Raw genomic sequence first — 22,524 nt, 5'->3', positions numbered from 1 at the left:
GTGTGTGTGTGTGTGTGTGTGTATGAGTGTATGTGCGTCTGTGTACACGATATCTCATAACCCAATTAACGGAATGACTTGAAATTTGGAACTTAAGGTCCTTTCACTACAAGGATCCGACAAGAACAATTTCGATCAAATGCAATTAAAGATGGCGGCTAAAATGGCGAAAATGTTGTCAAAAACAGGGTTTTTTCTCGGAAACGGCTCCAACGATTTTGATCAAATTCATACCTAAAATAGTCATCGATAAGCACTATCAACTGCCACAAGTCTTATATCTGTAAAAATTTCAGGAGCTCCGCGCCATCAATGCAAAGTTCGATTTTAGATTCCCAATTATCAGGCTTCAGATACAATTTAAACAAAAAAAAAATCAAGTGGAGTAGATTGAGCATGAAAATCTCTACAATTAATTTTCAGTAACATTTTCACCTAAAATTGAAAATAAGCTTTAAATTCGAGAAAATATGATTATTCAATTGCAAATTATCGTTGATTGTATTAAATCATTCACTATGAAGAGATAGCAGACCTCATGTGTGTCTCCAGCGTTATTGCCCTGTCACCAGCTGACTCAAATCTTTGAATAGTAGCTTTGAGATGCGCGGGAACACTAGCGTCAGGTGATCAATTTTCATAACGGCAAGGAAAGTTGTGTGAGTGCGCCACACCAGATTTTTCTCTTTGGACACGAATAATCATACCAGTACAATTCCTATTGAAAAGAATGCTTGAAATGAGTTTGAGCGTCTCTTGAATATTAAAATACAAGTGACTGTCTCAAAAACCAAATTATTGAGGATTTATATTATCGAAAAAGTACTATGTTCCATAGAATTTGTAGAGTTATCATTAGAAAAAAATGGAACGTTAGTGAGGCATTTTCTATTAAATTCAATCAATGCATTTATTTAGGCCTATTCTTAGTGTACGGTTTCCCAATAGGGAACTTTGGACTATATACGGCGAGGTGAAACTACCCTTGGATCTCCCCATATTATTGAAAGCCATAATAATGCAATTGCTAATAATAATGTAGTTTTGAATGATTTTAATGTATAAAATTGAACAAATTGAACAAACTTGGAACTTCATCATATAAAACAGCATTCATGATATGCCATTGTAATTATTATTATTAAAACCAAATTATTGAGCATATATTATTAAGGAAATACTAATATTAAAGAAATATCTTCTATTTGACGACTATTTTCCTTTGGAAAAGGTTGGGTAGCATCTAATTGACATTATAAGTTGTTATTCACCACAGCTTTATACTAAGGACTATGCTCAGTTTTCATGACTTTTTCAATACATGTATAATAATTGTAAACGACAATAAAAACATTTTGATTCGATTGATTTTAATGAATGAATTTATTTGCCAAAAACAAAATACAAAAAATAAATATAAGTATTTATGCTACTGCACTTAAACCAAGATACATACATACATTTATTTAGTTAGATATAATAACGAAATGATATCCTTTATATTATAAATAATAGTTATAAAATTAAGATTCAATTCATGTTCACATGCATAAGTACAGTAGGTGAGGCAAAAAATTTGATTTTACTACTTCAAATTTACTATTAACCATCAAATAAGTGCAGTTTTATATGATATAGTTCCAAGTTTGTTCAATTTTATAAATTCAAAACAGCATTTATTTATTGCATTATTAATAAATACTGTCTTACTAACTTGTTTTTTCTGATGACAACTCTACAAACTCTATGAAACATAGTTCAAAGCTATAATGTAGCTCCAAATTTCCCCACAAAACAGAAAGTTACTAATTTAAGTTTCCAGTAGCTGACTAATGTTGCATGGCATATTAATCAGGTTAGGTGATATCCAATTACTGTCAACCGAATTTAAAAATATGAAATTTGTGTCCAACCCAATCAGTGCGACGCGGATGGATGACATCAAACGTTTCAACATGCTGGTATTAATTTGTGAGGAGATGAGTACATAATAACAGTAGACTGTTGGCGGACGGCCAGGTAAGGTTAGGTAGGGAGTTCTAAATTTGTATGCGGTTAAGAAATAGAGCACCAACAGCGCTCTAGTGGAGAAACGTTGAACTAGGACGCCATTGAGTAGCTCCGTGGCGGGAAATATTCAAAAGGAAATTTAACAATGATTTGATTAAAATAATGAATGAATAAGTTAAATAAATGAAAAGTCAGTTTCCGATACTACATTATCCCATGTATTAAGGTATTATCCCATGTTTAAGGCCTAGTGAGGTTCACGTGAAAGAAAGAATGAACAATTAACATTATATCAAATTTACGGGGAGGACTTGAATCACAGCTATCTACTATAGAAGGTGGCGGACAAAGAAAATTGGCAACTACGGTGCCCTATCATTTCCACTGACTTGAAAACGTGACTCTTAAGGTGCGTACAGATTTACGCGCCGCGAACATGAGCAATTCAATTTTAATCAGCTGATGCCAAGCTTTTTATAACTATATTTTACCGTTTCTGTAAAAATACAGATATAATCAGCTGATTAAAAGTGAATTGCTCATGTTCGCGGCGCGTATATCTGTACGCACCTTAAGGCCCTTTGCACACTGGGCCGCCATGGAAGCGCTTCCACGGAAGCGCCACCACGTGGTAGCACATTGTCTCTTATCTGTCACTGCACACTAGAGCCAGCAGCCACCTGCCACCAGCCGAGCTTCCAGGAATGTGGTGGCTCGAGCCGCCGATTTTGTGTCGCCACAAGACTGTCGCGCCACCACGTCATACCATTGAGTATTATCTGTCATTGCACACTAGAGCCACCAGCTACCAGCCACCAGAAAACCATCTCCAGTTCAGTTTCAATTCAAACTAAGTTCAGTACAGTTGTCTGTTGAAGTCGTCGTAATGAATATAGTGAACAATTTGATACAGAAAGGTTCATTCTTGAAGTTGAAAGCAGACCAGCTATATGGGACATGTCTTCAAAATTATATGCGGATCGGGATGTGAAGAAAAATTCTTGGAGAGAGCTGGTTCAAACAGCTCTGACAAATATAAAATTGGAAGATATAGCCTCATGTAAAATGAACAAAATTTATTTGGTAAGTTATATAACAATTTTTCTTAAGCATTATTCATTATAACGTTGAATGAAAAAGACTAAGAAATTGTCAAAAAAAACACTGATTTATTGATAATTAGAAAGACCGGTTTCGGTTATTACACCATTGTCAATCTCTAATAAACTCTGAAAAATAAACAATGGTGTAATAACCGAAACCGGTCTTTCTAATTATCAATAAATCAGTGGTTTTTTGACAATTTCTTAGTCTTTTTCATTCAATATGAATAATTACCACAATATCAACTTCTCAACTACACAAAAAAGATTCATTATAACCATTTTTCACTATTTTCGTGTGTAAGCAAACGAAAAAACATCAGTCTTTCAACATAAAATATCCATATTATACATTTTTCAAATATGAGTTTCAAGGTGATATTTCTGCTTGTCCCAATTTTGGGTTGCTGGCATCTTTGTGTTTATTAGTTAATAATCAAGGATGTCCCATTTTGGGAACGTTGGTAACTTTGAATAAAAACTTTTCTAATATTTATATTGGTAGTAGCTTCCTGAATCATATTTTGTGATGTTGGCAGAGTGCTTCTTCCACGTCCATTCTGCAACTGATAATGAGTTAACTAGTGAACTGGAGTGATGAGTCAAGTGGTGTCTGTGTGGTGGTGGTGGTGGCTGTGTGGTGGTGGTGGCTGTGTGGTGGTGGTGGCTGTGTGGTGGTGGTGGCTGTGTGGTGGTGGTGACTGTAGTGTGCAATGCTATCAAATTATGATGGTGGCGCTTCCATGGAAGCGCTTCCATGGTAGCCCAGTGTGCAAAGGGACTTAGCCTCAACTCACACTTACGCAATTCAGGTCGAGAAGAGACTCGACTCTAGTGGAGAGCATGTGTTTTCAAAAATGGTGACGTCGCGGAGACTAGAATCGACTAGTCTGAGTGTCACCATTTGGAAACACATGCCCTCGACTAGAGACGAGTCTCTTCTCGACCTGAGTCGCGTAAGTGTGAGTTGAGCCCTACTATAGTGCCAAATATCTCATCTTAGCCCAATCAAATTCGGAGCAGAGCGAAGTAGGGATACAGCGGCGGCGATGTTGCTGTGTACAGCGTACAGCGTTCTGTAGTCTTCAACACCTCATGATACGCATGCCTAGTCTCCAGCACTGCATTGACTGAGTATGATCGACAACTTGGCAACCGCGCTTTTTCTATGACTCTATTCATCACAGTAATTGGCTGATCTCCCTCCATTTCTCTGCTCCGCTTAACCCTCCAAGTCAGAGTTTGTTTGAAATGAACTACAATTACTAAACTATACTCCGTGAAAAATAACTTGTGACTTGGGAGGGACATGCGCAGCAGAGAAGGCATACAGAGGTGATGTTGCCATTCAGAACCGGCTAGCATTCTCTAATTTATAATTTTATCTCACATTTTTATATCTTTCTTTGTTATTTTGTATTATGTTTTTTTTTTGTGAAATAAATGAGTTGATTGATTGATTTCTAGTGAGGATTCAAGCTCACATGTTAAACTTACGGAGCTTCCTCTCTGTAAGTCTTCAGTAGACCGACTCTAATTGACAAATTGGCAACTGCGCTTCTACCTATGACTCTATACATCACAGTAATTGGCTGATCTCCCACCATTTTCTCTGGGCCGCATATTCCTCCAAGTCAAAAGTAATTTTGCACAGAGTAAAATTCTAGTAAAAGTAAAATTCGTATGACTTTTGTTGGTGGGGGTCCCTTGCGGGAAGGTCCCACCGCCTGAATATACAGTGTCCCACCAAGGTTGTAACAGCCATATACGTACGTTGACCATAGATTCTACTCGACATATCTGACAAAATAAAATGTTCAGTGAACTTTTTTCCTATCGACCTTTGTTTTCGAGATATATAGATTTTTCGATATTTTCAGAATATGCCTACTCCGGTCATTAAATACTCAATAACTCGAAAACTACTGGTCGAATTTCAATTTCAAGGGTATTGTTGGAAAGAGAAAAACATTTCAAACAAGATTAATTTTATTTTATTTGTTGTGAGATTTTTGTAGTTTTTTATTAGGGCTTAAACTTGAAAAAATGCTATTCTTCAATTTCAAAGCTTCAAAAACTTCTCCTTTTCATAAGCTTTCGAATAAGTATGAATTCGAAAAGGTAAGTTCCATGAAAAAGTGTTCAAAACTGCTAATATCTGGAATAAACACCTTCAAAATGAGGAAATTCAGGTCGATAGGAAAAAAGCTTACTGAATATTTTTTATCAGAAATGTTTTGTAGAATCTATGGTCAACGGCTGTTACAACCTTGGTGGGACACCCTGTATAATTTAAGCCGTCAATGGGCCTACGACTGTCATACTTCAGCCGGGAGCGACAGTTTAACGTGCCCATCCGATATTCTAGTGTGAAGGAAACTCACCGAAAGCGGCCTAGGCGGCGGCGGTGGTGGTGGGGGCGATTGCTGCGTGTGCGCATGCGTGCGGTTGACTGTGGCATAGTCGGCCCGTGACGATGTGCCGTTCAAGGAGCCGTAACCTCCTGTTCCCCCTCCAGGCGAAATTGTATTCTGCAAATCGGCTAGCAGTGCGTCTGTAACACAAAAATGAAACACATGCTCTCGACTAGAGTCGAGTCTCTTCTCGACCTGAGTCGCGTAAGTGTGTGAGTTGGGCCTTACGTTCCTAAGGCCCAAGAATTTTTGTTTGGTCGGGCCCATACTATGGGCCAATCGGGTATCACAACATGATACAATACACACACACTACATAGAACTATAACGGAGACAAGCAGTCTATAGTGTCAAATATCTCATCTTAGCCCAATCAAATTCGGAGCAGAGGGGAGTAGGGATACAGCGGCGGCGATGTTGCTGTGTACAGCGTACAGCGTTCTGTAGTCTTCAACACCTCATGATACGCATGCCTAGTCTCCAGCTCTGCATTGACTGAGTATGATCGACAACTTGGCAACCGCGCTTTTTCTATGACTCTATTCATCACTGTGATTGGCTGATCTCCCTCCATTTCTCTGCTCCCTTTAACCCTCCAAGTCAGAGTTTGTTTGAAATGAACTACAATTACTAAACTATACTCCGTGAAAAATAACTTGTGACTTGGGAGGGACATGCGCAGCAGAGAAGGCATACAGAGGTAGGGATACAACGGCGGTGATGTTGCCATTCAGAACCGGCTAGCATTCTCTAATTTATAATTTTATCTCACATTTTTATATCTTTCTTTGTTATTTTGTATTATGTTTTTTTTTTGTGAAATAAATGAGTTGATTGATTGATTTCTAGTGAGGATTCAAGCTCACATGTTAAACTTACGGAGCTTCCTCTCTGTAAGTCTTCAGTAGACCGACTCTAATTGACAAATTGGCAACTGCGCTTCTACCTATGACTCTATACATCACAGTAATTGGCTGATCTCCCACCATTTTCTCTGGGCCGCATATTCCTCCAAGTCAAAAGTAATTTTGCACAGAGTAAAATTCTAGTAAAAGTAAAATTCGTATGACTTTTGTTGGTGGGGGTCCCTTGCGGGAAGGTCCCACCGCCTGAATATACAGTGTCCCACCAAGGTTGTAACAGCCATATACGTACGTTGACCATAGATTCTACTCGACATATCTGACAAAATAAAATGTTCAGTGAACTTTTTTCCTATCGACCTTTGTTTTCGAGATATATAGATTTTTCGATATTTTCAGAATATGCCTACTCCGGTCATTAAATACTCAATAACTCGAAAACTACTGGTCGAATTTCAATTTCAAGGGTATTGTTGGAAAGAGAAAAACATTTCAAACAAGATTAATTTTATTTTATTTGTTGTGAGATTTTTGTAGTTTTTTATTAGGGCTTAAACTTGAAAAAATGCTATTCTTCAATTTCAAAGCTTCAAAAACTTCTCCTTTTCATAAGCTTTCGAATAAGTATGAATTCGAAAAGGTAAGTTCCATGAAAAAGTGTTCAAAACTGCTAATATCTGGAATAAACACCTTCAAAATGAGGAAATTCAGGTCGATAGGAAAAAAGCTTACTGAATATTTTTTATCAGAAATGTTTTGTAGAATCTATGGTCAACGGCTGTTACAACCTTGGTGGGACACCCTGTATAATTTAAGCCGTCAATGGGCCTTACGACTGTCATACTTCAGCCGGGAGCGACAGTTTAACGTGCCCATCCGATATTCTAGTGTGAAGGAAACTCACCGAAAGCGGCCTAGGCGGCGGCGGTGGTGGTGGGGGCGATTGCTGCGTGTGCGCATGCGTGCGGTTGACTGTGGCATAGTCGGCCCGTGACGATGTGCCGTTCAAGGAGCCGTAACCTCCTGTTCCCCCTCCAGGCGAAATTGTATTCTGCAAATCGGCTAGCAGTGCGTCTGTAACACAAAAATGAAACAATTTTGATATTAATTATGATTCAAAATAAAAATCTATAATCATCAACTTATTTCTATAATGTGAAAATCACTTCCAACATTATATCATTCGATAATGGGATTTAGAGATATTATATAAGAAGATTAAAGGTGAACTATGATAAATCCAAAGTCATGTCATTCAACTGTCAAGAAGAGGAAATATTACTGGAGGAAGGGAAATTAGAGAGAGTGGAAAACTTCATTTATTTGGGACAAAAGATTGGAAAGGACGGTCAAAGGGGAGAGATTATCAGGAGGATTGCGTTGGGCTGGTCGATGTTTAGACGTTTCAATTACCTATTCCGATCTAAAATCGACATGAGTGGCAAAAGAAAATTATTTCCAAATGAGCGTTCTGCCAGTGATATTATACGGCTGTGAAACTTGGACATTGAATGAAACATTAATAAAAAAGCTAAGAACTAGTATAAGATCGATGGAAAGAATAATGATCGGAGTGACAAGAAGAGATAGGAAAAGAAATACTTGGGTTAGGAATGAAACAAAAATCGAAGACATTGGCAAGATAATAGTAGAAAGGAAATGGAATTGGGCTGGCCATGTGGTGCGAACAAAGGACGACAGATGGACGAGAAGAATATTGAACTGGCATCCACGGAATAGGAAAAGAAGCAGAGGAAGACCTAGCTACAGATGGGATGAAGAATTCCGGCGAGTTTGTGGAGGAGTAACTTGGCAGAGAGTCGCACGGGAAAGAAAGGAATGGGAGAGGATGAAAAACTTGTACAAACAGGTCTGGCTCTACAGGGATTGAAATGTTTAAGTTGAAATTAATTTTATATGAACTCTACTAATATGATAAGATACTCATTTCATCCTAAATAGGATACCCCAGCAGATGCTGAATTGCGAAGAATATAATTTTTATTGTAATTGCAATTATATTATGTATATTAAGTTTTAGAAGCAATAAAGGGTTATTTATTTATTTATATAAGAATATATCCCGTGGTATAGATTAGATTACATTAGCAGAAACAATACAATGATTGAAAAAGAAAATACAGGATAATGCCGAAAACTTCTTCAACTTCCTAATATAGTTTGAAATTGACCAAATATTATAGGTTATGTCCATTTCAATTTCTACACCAAATCACAATCTGAAAAATGGGCTTTTATGCCCTAACTTTCACTGTCAACTCAAGCCGACAGTCCTATAATGAGGTCCACGTTATAATGGCAGTGGAGAAAGATAGGAGAACAACGTTGCCGATCCTCTGTCTTGTCAATGCCTTCTATATACAGTAGCTGATACAGATTTATTGATTTAGTTAACATTGAATACAGTTCTTCTTCAGGTTTCAAAGAATAGAGTAGGTTACGAGATTATTTCCACTCGTCTATCGCTCTGTTTTGTAATCTGATTCTAATCTATTTACCAAACTGGAATCTGAATTTCAATGAAGTTTTCGAAAGCCAAATTTTGAAAACGTCAACTGATTACAACTTGATTACAAGGCGCCAAAACACTTAGCACATCTCTCATTCCTTCCAGAAACACACGTGAAATATTTTAGGTTGGAATCTCAATACCTTATAGTGAGGTTCACGGTATAATAGCAGCGGAGAAAGATAGGAGAACAACGTTGCCGATCCTCTGTCTTGTCAATGCCTTCAATGACAGTAGCTGATACAGATTTATTGATGTAATATTAACAGTTCATTCTCGTTTAAAATAACCAATTATATTTTATTAAGCAAGAAATTGTATTTTTTAATAATTCCATAATGAATTTTCATAATTGAGATGAAATATTTTGTTAATTATTGATTCTACATTGTTGAAAGACAATCTGCCAGCAGAGCAAAGCGAGAAAGAGATAGCGTTATCCGCTTTGTTGAATGATAGACATGGATAGCAATTCTATTGCTAATCAAATATATATCAGCTACCGTCAATAGAAGGCATTGACAAGATTGATTGATTGATTGAGTACTTTATTTATGTAGATTACAATATATACTGGTTTTTACACTTATATACAACAGCTTACAATACAGCAAAATTATAGATGAATTTACATAATATAGACTAAGAAAATAATTATTGAACTGCATATGATATGAAAAAAGCAATTGGTAATAGCTATAGATAATATTGTTATGCATCTACATAAATTGGCGGAGCTTTGGACATATCAATGTCCATTCTTCGGAAAGAATATTAAAAATATCCAATAAACATAAGAATATTATGGCAGTGGGGAAAGATAGGAGAACAACGTTGCCGATACTCTCTGTCTTTTTTTGGTAGAGAGTTAGTGGGTAGGATATTTTGAATATTCTTTCCAAAGAATGGACATTGATATGTCCAAAGCTCCGCCAATTTATGTAGATGCATAACAATATTATCTATAGCTATTACCAATTGCTTTTTTCATATCATATGCAGTTCAATAATTATTTTCTTAGTCTATATTATGTAAATTCATCTATAATTTTGCTGTATTGTAAGCTGTTGTATATAAGTGTAAAAACCAGTATATATTGTAATCTACATAAATAAAGTACTCAATCAATCAATCAATAATAGCGTGGACCTAACTATATATACCAGATATTGAACCAAATACATATAACGATCTAACTGTACATGAAAAATCGATGATTTGAGAATCGAAAAATAGAACAAATCTATTATTCACTCAACAAAAATCTTAATAAATTCCGTTGGATACCAAATACTGAGCCAATTAACTAACCCAAAACACTAACCAAATTCCCGCAAACAATCAGGATCTATTTCCATTATTCACAAATTTTCGAAATTTATGAATAACTCACAACCAAAAACTATTTACAAAACCAAAAATCACACAACTGCTCAATTATTACAACACATAAACTGCACAGCTCAGTCATAGACTAATAATGTTTGACGGTTATGTCGTAACGGTATCTTTGCTCTACGGCAAAGGTAGCCAACTACTAAACTGCTAGAATACACATTTGTTTACTCTACAATCAGAACACTTGAGAGAAAAGACTTGCAGCTAGACAAAATCTAGGCCACAAACTAGATAGAGCACTAGGAATTCGCCTAGTACAGCATAAAAATCACGGAAGGTGAGTGAGGCAAATTCATTGATGTGACGTCATAATTTGATAAACGTTATCACCATAGGCCTACGTGAGATTCGACTAATTTCGGCGTTTTCCTTTCGTAAATGGACTGAGGTTTTAGATATGAAACTATTTCACTTGTATTTCAATGCTATATTCACCTTATCAGTAGGTATTTTTGTTGCGTCAGACATCAAGTTAGCCTGCATATTGATCAGTATAATTTTTACTTTCCTTGCCCTATTACCATAGGTAAGGAAAGTATTGCTTTCCGAAAAAAATTAAGGTACCCCAATTTCTAAATTTCTATACGTTTCAAGGTCCTCTGAGTCCAAAAAAGTGGTTTTGGGTATTGGTATGTATGTGTGTGTGTGTGTGTGTGTGTGTGTGTGTGTGTGTGTGTGTGTGTGTGTGTGTGTGTGTGTGTGTGTGTGTGTGTGTTTGAGTATAGTCTATGTGCGTCTGTGTACATGATATCTCATCTCCCCTGAAACGGAATGACTTGAAATTTGGAACTTAAGGTCCTTACGAAATAAGGATCCGACACGAACAATTTCGATCAAATGCAATTCAAGATGGCGGCTAAAATGGAGAAAATGTTGTCAAAAACAGGGTTTTTCATGATTTTCTCGAAAACGGCTCTAACTATTTTGATTAAATTCATACTTAAAATAGTTATTGATAAGCTCTATCAACTGCCACAAGTCCCATATCTGTAAAAATTTCAGGAGCTCCGCCCCATCTATGCAAAGTTTGATTTTAGATTCCCAAATATCAGGCTTCAGATACAATTTAAACAAAAAAAAAATGAGTGGAAAAGATTGAGCATGAAAATCTCTACAATTAATGTTCAGCAACATTTTCACCTAAAATTGAAAATAAGCTCGAAATTCGAGAAAATGTGATTATCCAATTACAAACTGTTGGCAACTGTTGATTCTATTAAATCATTCACTATGAAGAGATAGCAGACCTCATATGTCTACAGCGTTATTGTCCTGTTACCAGCTGGCTCAGATCTTTGTTTATAAGTAGACTTGAGATGCGCGAGAACACTAGCGTCAGGTGATCAATTCTCATAACGGCAAGGAAAGTTGTGTGAGTGCGCCACACCAGATTTTTTCCTTTGCTGAGGGTGACGCCCACATGAGCTCTAGGCTTGTGCGTGGGAAATGAGGCGGATGATAATGAGAGATGAATGGGCCTACAGTTCTAGGTGGGTTCCAAACCTATATTTGATAATGCGAGACTATTCTGAAGAAGAGCCTCATCTGAGATGCTGATTAATCCGAGATTATACATTTTAGTCTATATTAATTTCATCTCTAAGGATTAAAACTATTTTTTTATTTAAGTATTTGAGTATTTTGCATGTATTATTATATATCCAAAGACTAAGTTAAGTGCATCTGTGATAATAATTCAAGTTGATAATATACATGTTATTGTAATAATATTATGACTTATCTGTAACTGTAATGACCTAGCCTAATGTACTTGATGTATTTTTTTGACTGAAAAAAATAATTGAATCATACATAGTTTGGCTTTGACAAAAGGTAGCCCGGTTCTACAAAAGTCTGTTAAATTTCAACGATGATTTAATGACGGTTAAATGTGACGAGAACCAATCAGAGAAGACTTCTTTAATCGGGTCTTACTAACAGTTAAAATTGATCAGACTTTTGTGCGACCGGGCCAGCTTGTAACAAAAATGGTGAGTTGAAAAATCCAATTAAATTTGACCGCCGAAAAATGAACTAATCTGGCATCATTCTAATGTTATTCTACAGTGGTTGAATTCAATACTATTGTCTTAGATGAAAATGATGATTTGAATGATGTTATTGTCTTCCAGTTCAACGCTAATGGCCGTTTTTACACTTCCCAATTATCCGCCGACGATAAATTGTATCACCACAACACCCAGAATGGCCTACGATTGGTTGACAATCAGCTGCTAGAGAGAATAACCAATTGGAGGACATTTTGATAGTCGTAACATAAAAAATGTCGGTGAATTATCGGTGAGTGTGAAAACGGCCAATGAGTCGTGATTGATTGTTACAACTAAATATTATTCTTCCATTAAAACGTTAAATTATTCTTGAACAATGTTAATTAATTTATTTTAATACAAGCAGGTAACCCGTGCTCCACAAAGATCTAATTAAATGCTTGATCTACTGAAACCCTGAAGAATTAAAAATATGCCTTAACCATCCTCAGTAAATTGAGAATCTTCATGCGAAATTCCAAGTTAATCAGTTCAGTAGTTCAGACTTGATGATGCGTCATTCGTGAATTTCCTATCCCGTAAGTTTATAAGCGAATTGTTTCCTTTATTATAGAATATCGGGGACCGAGCTTCGCTCTGGAGTACAAAAGCATAAACGAAAGAAGAAATTATAATTGAGATCAATTCCCAGAGGAATGCAAAAATTTCCCTCACAAAGGCCGAGTTGCACAAAAGCTGGTTAAATTTTTATCCTGATTAACTCCACGTGAACCAAATCAGAGAAGACCATTTCAAAAAGATGGATCTACTGGAATTAATCAGGATTGAAAATAACCCGGCTTTTTTGCAACCGGCACTAAGTACCTGATTGAATGATTACAGAAATTCAACAGCTGATGAGTCATAATTTTGACACAGTCCCACACACATGAACTCGCTCACTCACTTCCATCACCAACAGAGGACGAAATAATTATTATCAGCTATTTTGCCAAGGATGAATAATAATTTCCTTTCATGTCCTTCAGCGAGTTTTCCCAGGGATGAGACCTAGTGCAATCGAATCTTTATATTATAAACCTACTATGTTCTGAATTTCGTGAGAATCATTAGAGCCGTTTTCGAGATCCAGTGAAATACAAACATATAAACATCTAAACATATAAACAGATGTTGCTCGTTTAATAGTATAGGATTAAATTGTTGAATAAAGATAGAGAACTTTGTAAATATGAATAAAAACCGACGGAAACGCTTGAAAAACATCACAAACTCAACGCATAAGATGAGAAAGGAAACAAAACGAATGAAAAAAATAGAGAAACAGCAATGACCTCATCACCAAATAGAAAGTCAAAACAGAAGAACGACAGGGAAAGAGAACAACCACAGTTGCCAACAAACATAATGAAAATGGATAAAAAAACAAATTCTATGCCAAACTGTTTCCTCCTACTATTGTCAGATTCACTACAAATTGTCAGCTTTCATTAGGGTTGACATCAGTGCTTCCCGTTTAACCAAAATGCTGACAGAGCTTCATTATAGAGTCTCTCCATAGACATTATATTTGTAGGCTTACTCAAATTTCCTACTTAAATCCAGAAACAATCTTGGCAAGTGTTGAAGCTGAATGGGATCGATGCTTTTCAGATCGATAAAACTGGCTAAAATTGGATTTCAGATCAGGTTTTACATTTATTTTGGAGGAAAATGAGTTGAGTTCATGACAGTCTCTTCAAGTATTTAGAGTATATCAATACTATACAGTAGTGAGGTTCACGTTGAATTATTCGATTAACCGAATAAAACAGAATGGAGAGAGAGAGAGAGTGATTGATTAATTGCCTTTATTAGGGTGGAGTTAGGACTCCTGGTCCTCTCTACCACACAACCCTTAAAGAGAGAGAGTGATTGATTGAGTAAGAGAGAGAGTGAGTGAGTGTGAGAGAGAGAGAGGAAGAAGAGAGAGTGCGAGAGTGGGTGAGAGAGAGATTGATTGATTGAGTACTTTATGTAGATTACAATATATACTGGCTTATACACTTATACAATACAGAAAAGTTTTGGATGAATTTACATAACATAAACTAAGAAAATAATTATTGATTGAACTGTACAATGATACGAAAAAAATCAATTAGGAATAACTATACAAGATAATATTGTAATTCATCTACATAAATTGGCGGAGCTTTGGACATATCAATATCCATTCTTTGGAAAGAATATTAAAAATATCCTTCCCAGTAACTCTCTACCAAGAGAGAGTGAGAGAGTGTGAGAGGCCATCAAAAAATAAAATGGAGAGGGCGATGATTGGTAAGAGACGGTTTCCGACCAATGAAAGAATGTCATAGAGCAAACGCCTTCTGATTGGCTGGCATTGCACCTTCTCCGTTACAACGCTTCCTATTGGTCCTCGCATTTTAACTGCAGCAGTTCCTCATTTTGCTACTGATGGCAGCACTTGTAGATCATCTTCTCACACTATTCAAATGTCTTGTGTTTGGCTCCACTATTTCCACTTCAAACACATATACCATCAAATACAGGATCCACACACAACAGGCACAGTGAACAGTGAAAATATAATTTCCACAGGTTCTAATTGGATCAGCCCGGCCTAGTGAGTATGAATAATACCATTAGAACTTATGGGAATTATATTTTCCTACAGCTACCTTGAAAAGTGACCATTCCTGCACTGATTACAGAACGCAAAGAATCACTTTTCCGCTCTAGTGCGCAAAGTATTACTTTGCGTACTCCAGATTTGCAACATGGCAACAAAAAATAGTTGGTGGGTTATATGGAGGATTAGTGCACGAAAACAAAAATTAAGTTGATAACAATGACTGTGGTTAGATTTAGATAAGAATCATTTCAATGTCTATCCTACATTTATGATAAAATCCCAATCTTGAAATCCAAAACAAGAATAATGTTCATCTAAATCATAATTAAATAATCATCATTTACGAATTCTCATCATTTAATAATAAATAATAGTTCTTTTCTATTGATAATAATTATTATTTCAACTGCAAGCAATGAGAAAAGTAGCAAATATACATTATAAAATTCGAATTTTGAGGTTAAATTATTACCGTTCGATATCCATATAAATGAAAATAATAAAAAAACATGAGAATACTACAATAAATATTCTCTGTTGTCTATGTTATTTTTATAAATATTTTCCAGTTTACTTTTAGCATTTTTCTCGGTAATTTGAGCAAAAGTCTAAATTTCTGAATCCTGTTTCAGTACTTTTTAGCTGGATGAAACAAACTTAGGTACGATTCTTCCCGCTAGGTCGCGTGCTTGTCGGTTCAGCCATCTTGCAGCCATCCCAATCAGCTGTTGGAATGCGAATGCGAATTTTTTGTTCTATCTGTATTTTTTCTGATTCTTGGATGAATAAAAAATGAGTACTTTGGCTGAGAATTTTCAACTTCAATTGGATCATTAATTTTTAAATGAATAAAGGTCGTTATTAATAACAGCAGCACACACACAAACATTTGATGGATTTCAGCCATCATTTTACCCATAATCAACCACTTCTCATATTCAATAGTAACTGTTGGACAAGTTTAATGTGAAAAACGTGCGCAAAGTTCCTCTGCTGCACTCAAGAAGCCTACGCCTCGGGCGTAAACTTTTCTTTCGGTGCAGCAAACTGTCACTTTGCGCACTAGTTGCACAAATAACTATTTCACTGTCACTGTTGTGAGAGAATCCAGCTTAATTCACTATTTAACATTCTGAAGAAAGATCCCATGTCTAGTTTGAATAACTCAATTATCTCTATATCATTGTATCAAATATTGAATATAGTTGAAATGACACAACAGCTCGACCTCTGAAGGCGGAAATAAGCAGGCAATAGTCGAGTGGGAAGAGGGCCTTACCCACATGCTTGTTCGGCCCACTTGAAAGGCACAGCAACATCACCAATAAGACCTTTGTTGGCTCTTCAAGTCAAACTCAAGAACCTTCTCGAAACGAAATTGATAAGTTAGACTAATCTGGTATCAACTCAACTCTTGTAATCGACTCAGATTGTATCATAGTGAGGTCCACGTTATAATGGCAGTGGAGAAAGATAGAACAACGTTGCCGATCCTCTGTTTTGTCAATGCCTTCTATAGACGGTAGCTGATACAGGTTTATTGATGTTATATTAACTGTTCATTCTAGTTTAAAATAACCAATTATATCTGTATCAACACAGTATTTGTATATATCCCATGAGGCCACGTTATAATGGCAGTGGAGAAAGATAGGAGAACAACGTTACCGATCCTCTGTCTTGTCAATGCCTTCTATAGATGGTAGCTGATACAGGTTTATTGATGTAATATTAACTGTTCATTCTCGTTTGAAATCAATTATATTTTTCAATAATTTCATAATGAATGTTCACAATTAAGATGAAATATTTTGTTAACTAATTATTAATACTAAATTGCTAAAAGACAATCTGTCAACAGAGCAAAGCGAGAGAGAGATAGCGCTATCCGCTTTGTTGAATGATAGACAAGGATAGCAATACCATTGCAAATCAAAGACTGTCATTATAGCGTGGACTTCACTGTAGTAAAGATCGTAGGCTTACTCAAATTATATAGAAAAATGCTATTGATGTTGCAGTCGAAATTTCATCTATTTATACACATAGCTTCCAGAATAGTTTGTTTAATGATTTTGGCAATAAATATTTCTTTCTTCAAAAAAAAAAAAAAAAATACAATAATTTCATACAGTAAACTCAAAATTGAGTTAAGCTAGACTGGTATCGATTTTAATCCGATCAAGTGCGTACAGACTTATGTGACACGAACACGCGTATTTCAATTTATATTAGCTTATGATACAGGAATAGTAAGATACAGATAAAATAAACATCGCACCAGCTGATGAGGAATGAAATGTGCGTGTTAGTGGCGCATAAGTCAGAACGCACCTATTGACGAAGGTGATATGGCGGTTGATAATCAATTTCAATTATTACTCTCACAGGCAAATAATACCAAAGTATGATTTTTGAGCACGAAATTGCGAAAATCAATGAAAAGTGTGGTTGAATAGTCAAATAGAAATATATTTCCAATATCAATGAAAAACCCATGATCGGATAAGATAACCAACAAATTTACGAATTCACCAAAAGAAGGTTTCAATTCTTTATTCATTTATACAATAAGAACATTATCAAAATGATAGGGGGAGGAAATATAAGGTAACCTTGTGCTATTCCTCTCCCAAATTTAGATAACACATAGTCTGAAATAGGTTATTTCTTGTAGTTCTTCAATACACAAAATTTTCAGTCCTCTTCTCAAGTATTTAAAAAAAATATATTTGTAAAAAAGTTTTTAAAGTACAGTAATTGGAAAAAGTCAAACATTGCAATGAGGAACCACTTAAATCCAGTCATTTTCCAGGACAAATTTTAAATTTATCAATCAAAATAACCAACTAAATTCCAAAATCATTCTACAAGACATGAGTTTCAATTATAAATATTTGACGGAGCAAGTTTTCCTAAGTTGATTATTGACTAGCAGGTAACCAGTGCTCCGCAAGGGCCTATTTTGAAACTTGACAAACTGAAAACTTGACCGAATGGAATCTTGAGAGTTTAAAATATGCCTAGAACCTTCCTCGGTTAATTAATAATCTATATGCAAAGTTTCAAGTCAATCAATCCAGACGTGATGATGTGTCAAACATAACAAATTTTCCTATCCCGTATGTGTATAAGCCAGTTCTTTCCTTTATTATAGTATAGTTGAACTCAAGTTCTAATCAGTTAAAGGAGCAAATTTTGATAAGATGGTTCAGTTCTGCAATTGGCACGCGCAAAGCATGCAGTCCGCATTGCATCTTTGGCAAGAGAACAGACAGAATTGCTATTAATTTGCTGTGCATTTCAAAGTGAAAACTGAGAGGAATAAAAATAATTGGGGATGAGAGAGAAGTGAAGATAAAGTAGAAAGGAGTAACGAAGACAGTTGAATAAGGGAAGAAGAAGGGATGAGAAGGAGAAAGGGAGGTGAAAGTGAAGAGGAAGGAGGAGAAAGATAAATTTAAGGAGAGGAAATGTCACGTGGTAATTTATAGCATGCAAGTTTTGGTTGCAAATAGCAGTCGACTTGATTGCAACCAAATTTCATCGTGAATTTAATGATTAAATGCTACGTCTAAATTATTCTGCACGATTCATTAGTTTTAATTAAATTCAACTCTCTGCTCAACAGTGAATGTGATATTTTTTTAACATACTGAAAGAAACTACACTGGAGCTTGAGTAATTCGAAAAACTCAATTATATATTATTTGTTCATACCTTTCTAATAAAGGACTGAAAATTATGTGAAGTGATCAACTACAAGACTTAATCTGTTTCGGACTATGTGTTATCTAAATTTGGGAGAGGATTAGCACAAGGTTACCTTATTTTTCCTCTCCCTATTATTTTGATGGTGTACTTATTGTATCAATCAATAAAGAATAAAAGAATAATATGATAAATTCAACTTTCAGATTCAAAATTTTCTCACAGTCGATCACGTGGGTACGAATTAAGAAGATTTCACTGAACTCGAATGAAGAAATACGTACATTAGAAAAGAGGCCTGTCTTTCCATTTAGGAGGGCGAAGTTAGGACACAGTCGGCCCTCTCTTAGAATGTACCCTCCAATACAACAAAAACTTACAAGACTGAAAATTCAAGGAATGGTAATGAATTTCTCTGGACCTCTGTCAAATGTTGTTATCGATTTGAAGCGACTTCCAGAAAGCATTTTAAAATAGTTTCTTATAATAGAAACAAGCCTAAGGTTAAAGCCTTACCTCAGAAGAGACAACACTTCAAAGGCATAGATAATTTCAAAGAAATAAAGCTGCAATATCAAATGAATAGCAAAGATATTGATATTGCACAGGAGAGATGAAGCTTCAATTATAAATATATTGATTATCGCACAGAAGAGATCTAGCTTCAAATATCAAGAATCTTGATATAGCACAGAAGACATAAAGCTTCAAATATCAAGGATATTGATATAGCACAGAAGACATAAAGCTTCAAACAAATAAAGACTTCAATAAATACATCAAACAAATACCAAAGATATTGATATAGCACCGAAGACATAAAGCTTCAATATCAAACAAATTGATCATCAAGCTTAAATATAGACCATATTGATCCTCTCAAAAAATAAATAGATCTAAACTACAAAGAGGTCAATAAAATTAAAAAAAGTAATCAGAGATGTTCTTTCAATTACGAAGAATTACCACAACATCTCTCATCGTACACTCAGTGCCGGTTGCACAGAAGCCGGTAGAATTTTAACCGTGATTAATGCCACGATAAACAATCAGAGAAGCCGTCTTTTAAAAAACCCTTCTCTGATTGGTTCTCGTGAATTTAATCACGGTTACAATTTAACCGGCTATTGTGCAACCGGGCCTCAAATTATTTAATTCAGAAATGTTTAAGAATTGTTCCATACAATCCAAACAGTGAATACTTACCCAAGTTATTATCCCATTCAGTTTGTTTGCGGATTCTCCCCCTGCTATGGGATCTGGGAGGAGGTAGAGGCGAAGTAGTCATGGTTTTGCACTCTTAATAAGTACTTAGCCACTCACAATATACAAGTCTACCAGCTCAAAGTACTTAGTCACTCACAAGTAAAGTCCACAGACTCAGTTCTCAGGACTTAGTTCAGAGTCTACAAAGTTCAACACTTGAATCAAGGTCAAATTCGTTCACAAACAGCGGTAGATTTGAATGCTAATTCAATTTTGAATTTCAAGTTTAATCGTTTAAATTGAAAGCCTCTAAGGAGAGAAATAAATGGCTGTAACAGTCAATGAGTATTACCATAGAGAAACTATAGCGTAAGTAGATATCCCATGGTATAGGGCGTTTATGTCGTAACTTTTAATGTTATCTCAAGCCGATTACTGTCGATTATTGTCGATTTTTACTGTTTTGACCGGGTGAGAGTGTATGAACGGCACAATATGAGAGACTACCAGCGTCATAAAGCTTCACAGGAAAGAACTACATGGACTATCAGCTCGAGATAACTGTAAAAGTTGCGACATAAACGCCCTATACCATGGGATATCTACTCATGCAATTGTTTCTCTATGGTATTACATACCTCAAGTTGGAGTTTCAAGAGGATAGGACACATTTTCTTGTATAAACTTGACAATTCCATATACCCCTTTTGTAGAAGGTAAGTGGATGAAATGAAATAAATAAATAAAAGTATTTATGGAGTAGAATTTTGTGTGGCATTAATTTGAGTGTACGGTATTCTATTACATCATAAATGCTAATTATTAAGCTCAATGGTTAATGTTTTAATGGAAGCCAGAATGAGAGATCAATATGAAGTCTTATATCAATTGCAGGTCCACTAAGAAAATATTAATTCAATGAAGCAGGTTGAAAGAGTTTCATCATAGAGAAACAATAGCATAAGTAGATAGCCCTTGGTATAGGGCGTTTATGTCGCAACTTTTACTGTTATCTCAAGCCGATTACTGTCGATTATTGACGATTTTTACTGTTTTGACCGGGTAAGAGTGTATGAACGGCACAATATAAGAGACTACCAGCGTCATAAAGCTTCACAGGAAAGAACTACGTGGATTATCAGCTTGAGATAACAGTAGAAGTTGCGACATAAACGTCCCATACCATGGGATATCTACTTACGCTATTGTTTCTCTATGGTTCTATTCAAGATCAAGAGACAACTCTGATAGAACAACTATTTTAGAACTGCCTTCAATTCCTACTGTCACTTGAAGTACAAAAGCAAGTTCATTGAAAGCACTAAAATAGGCGCCGAAAATAGAAACAGGCTACGGTGAAATTCACTACAATCTGTCAGGATTAAACGAATGGGAAGCATTACTGTTTTATATAAGTAACGATGTCAGTGAATCTTACTATAGAAGATTCTATAGTGAGGTCCATGTTATGTCAGTGTTTGATTAGCAATGGTATTGCTATCCTTGTCTATCATTCTACAAAGTGGATAGCGCTATCTCTCTCTCGCTCTGCTCAGTTGCCAGTTCGTCTTTTAACAATGTACAATTGATGATTAATTAACAAAATATTACATCTTAATAATGAAACTTCATTATGAAATTATTGTAAAATATAATTTCTTGTTTAATAAAATATAATTTCTTATTTAATTGACCGTGCGAAGTTAGGTCTAAGATTCAAGTCGACGGTTTGGCATTTCTCTTAATGTTTGAATGTTTGAATGTTTGAATGTTTATATGTTGCGCATTTACGGCGAAACGCGGTAATAGATTTTCATGAAATTTGTCAGGTATGTTCCTTTTTTAATTGCACGTCGACGTATATACAAGGTTTTTGAAAATTTTGCATTTCAAGGATAATATAAAGGGAAAAAGGAGCCTCCTTCATACGCCAATATTAGAGTAAAAATCAGACTATAGAATTATTCATCATAAATCAGCTGATAAGTGATTACACAGATGTGTGGAGAAGCCAGTCTATTGCTGTATTTCCATAAGGTCTATAGTTTCAATCAGGTACTTGTGGATGAGAATACTGCGTGAGGTCTACTGTTCACTGAACTACTAGTAAAATATAATCGATTATTTTAAACGAGATTGAACATTTTAATATTACATCAATAAACCTGTATCAGCTACCGTCTATAGAAGGTATTGACAAGACAGAGGATCGGCAACGTTGTTGTCCTATCTTTCTCCACTGCCATTATAACGTGGACCTCACTAAACAAGTGCCAGCGACAAAAATTCCTTTCGATTTTATTTGTCGCACAAAACAAACACATACTATGACGCACATAGACAACTAACGGCTCGAATTGTAACTATTGGCAAGTGATAGGTAATGACTCATTCACTGATTGACAGTTCACATTCGAACGAACCAGTTCCTGGTTAGCGAACTGGGTGAGCTAGATCTAGTGTGAATGGTGAGCTAGTTCTAATGAACTAGACACAAAGAGGAAATGTTCAAAAATGTTACAAAAATGTGACGTGAATGGTGACGAAGCCATGGTCCTGTACCAAATAAAACTGTAAAATTTGACAATATATGTGTGTTTTTATTTGATTAAAAATGATAGATTGTGGATGTTGTCGA

General features: G+C 35.7%; 1 protein-coding gene across 4 annotated transcripts in view; it reads right to left on the bottom strand.

Moving 5' to 3' along the window:
* Window positions 1-22,524, bottom strand: part of LOC111052736 (paxillin) — a 111,967-nt gene that overhangs the window by 71,028 nt on the left and 18,415 nt on the right. The window contains exons 2-3 of one of the 4 annotated variants that reach the window (XM_039436464.1): window positions 19,887-20,215; window positions 7,295-7,464 (exon numbers count right to left, since the gene is read on the bottom strand). In XM_039436464.1, coding sequence (XP_039292398.1) covers window positions 7,295-7,464; window positions 19,887-19,968 — 252 coding nt within the window. In that variant the 5' untranslated portion in view covers window positions 19,969-20,215. Of the gene's footprint in view, window positions 1-5,497; window positions 5,665-7,294; window positions 7,465-19,886; window positions 20,216-22,524 lie in introns of those variants that run through there. The other 3 variants (XM_039436465.1, XM_039436466.1, XM_039436467.1) reach the window with 3 other exon arrangements.

The sequence above is a fragment of the Nilaparvata lugens genome, chromosome 10 (genome assembly GCF_014356525.2).
Source record: "Nilaparvata lugens isolate BPH chromosome 10, ASM1435652v1, whole genome shotgun sequence".
Lineage (NCBI taxonomy): Eukaryota > Metazoa > Arthropoda > Insecta > Hemiptera > Delphacidae > Nilaparvata > Nilaparvata lugens.
This window is presented reverse-complemented; position numbering and strand designations above follow the sequence as displayed.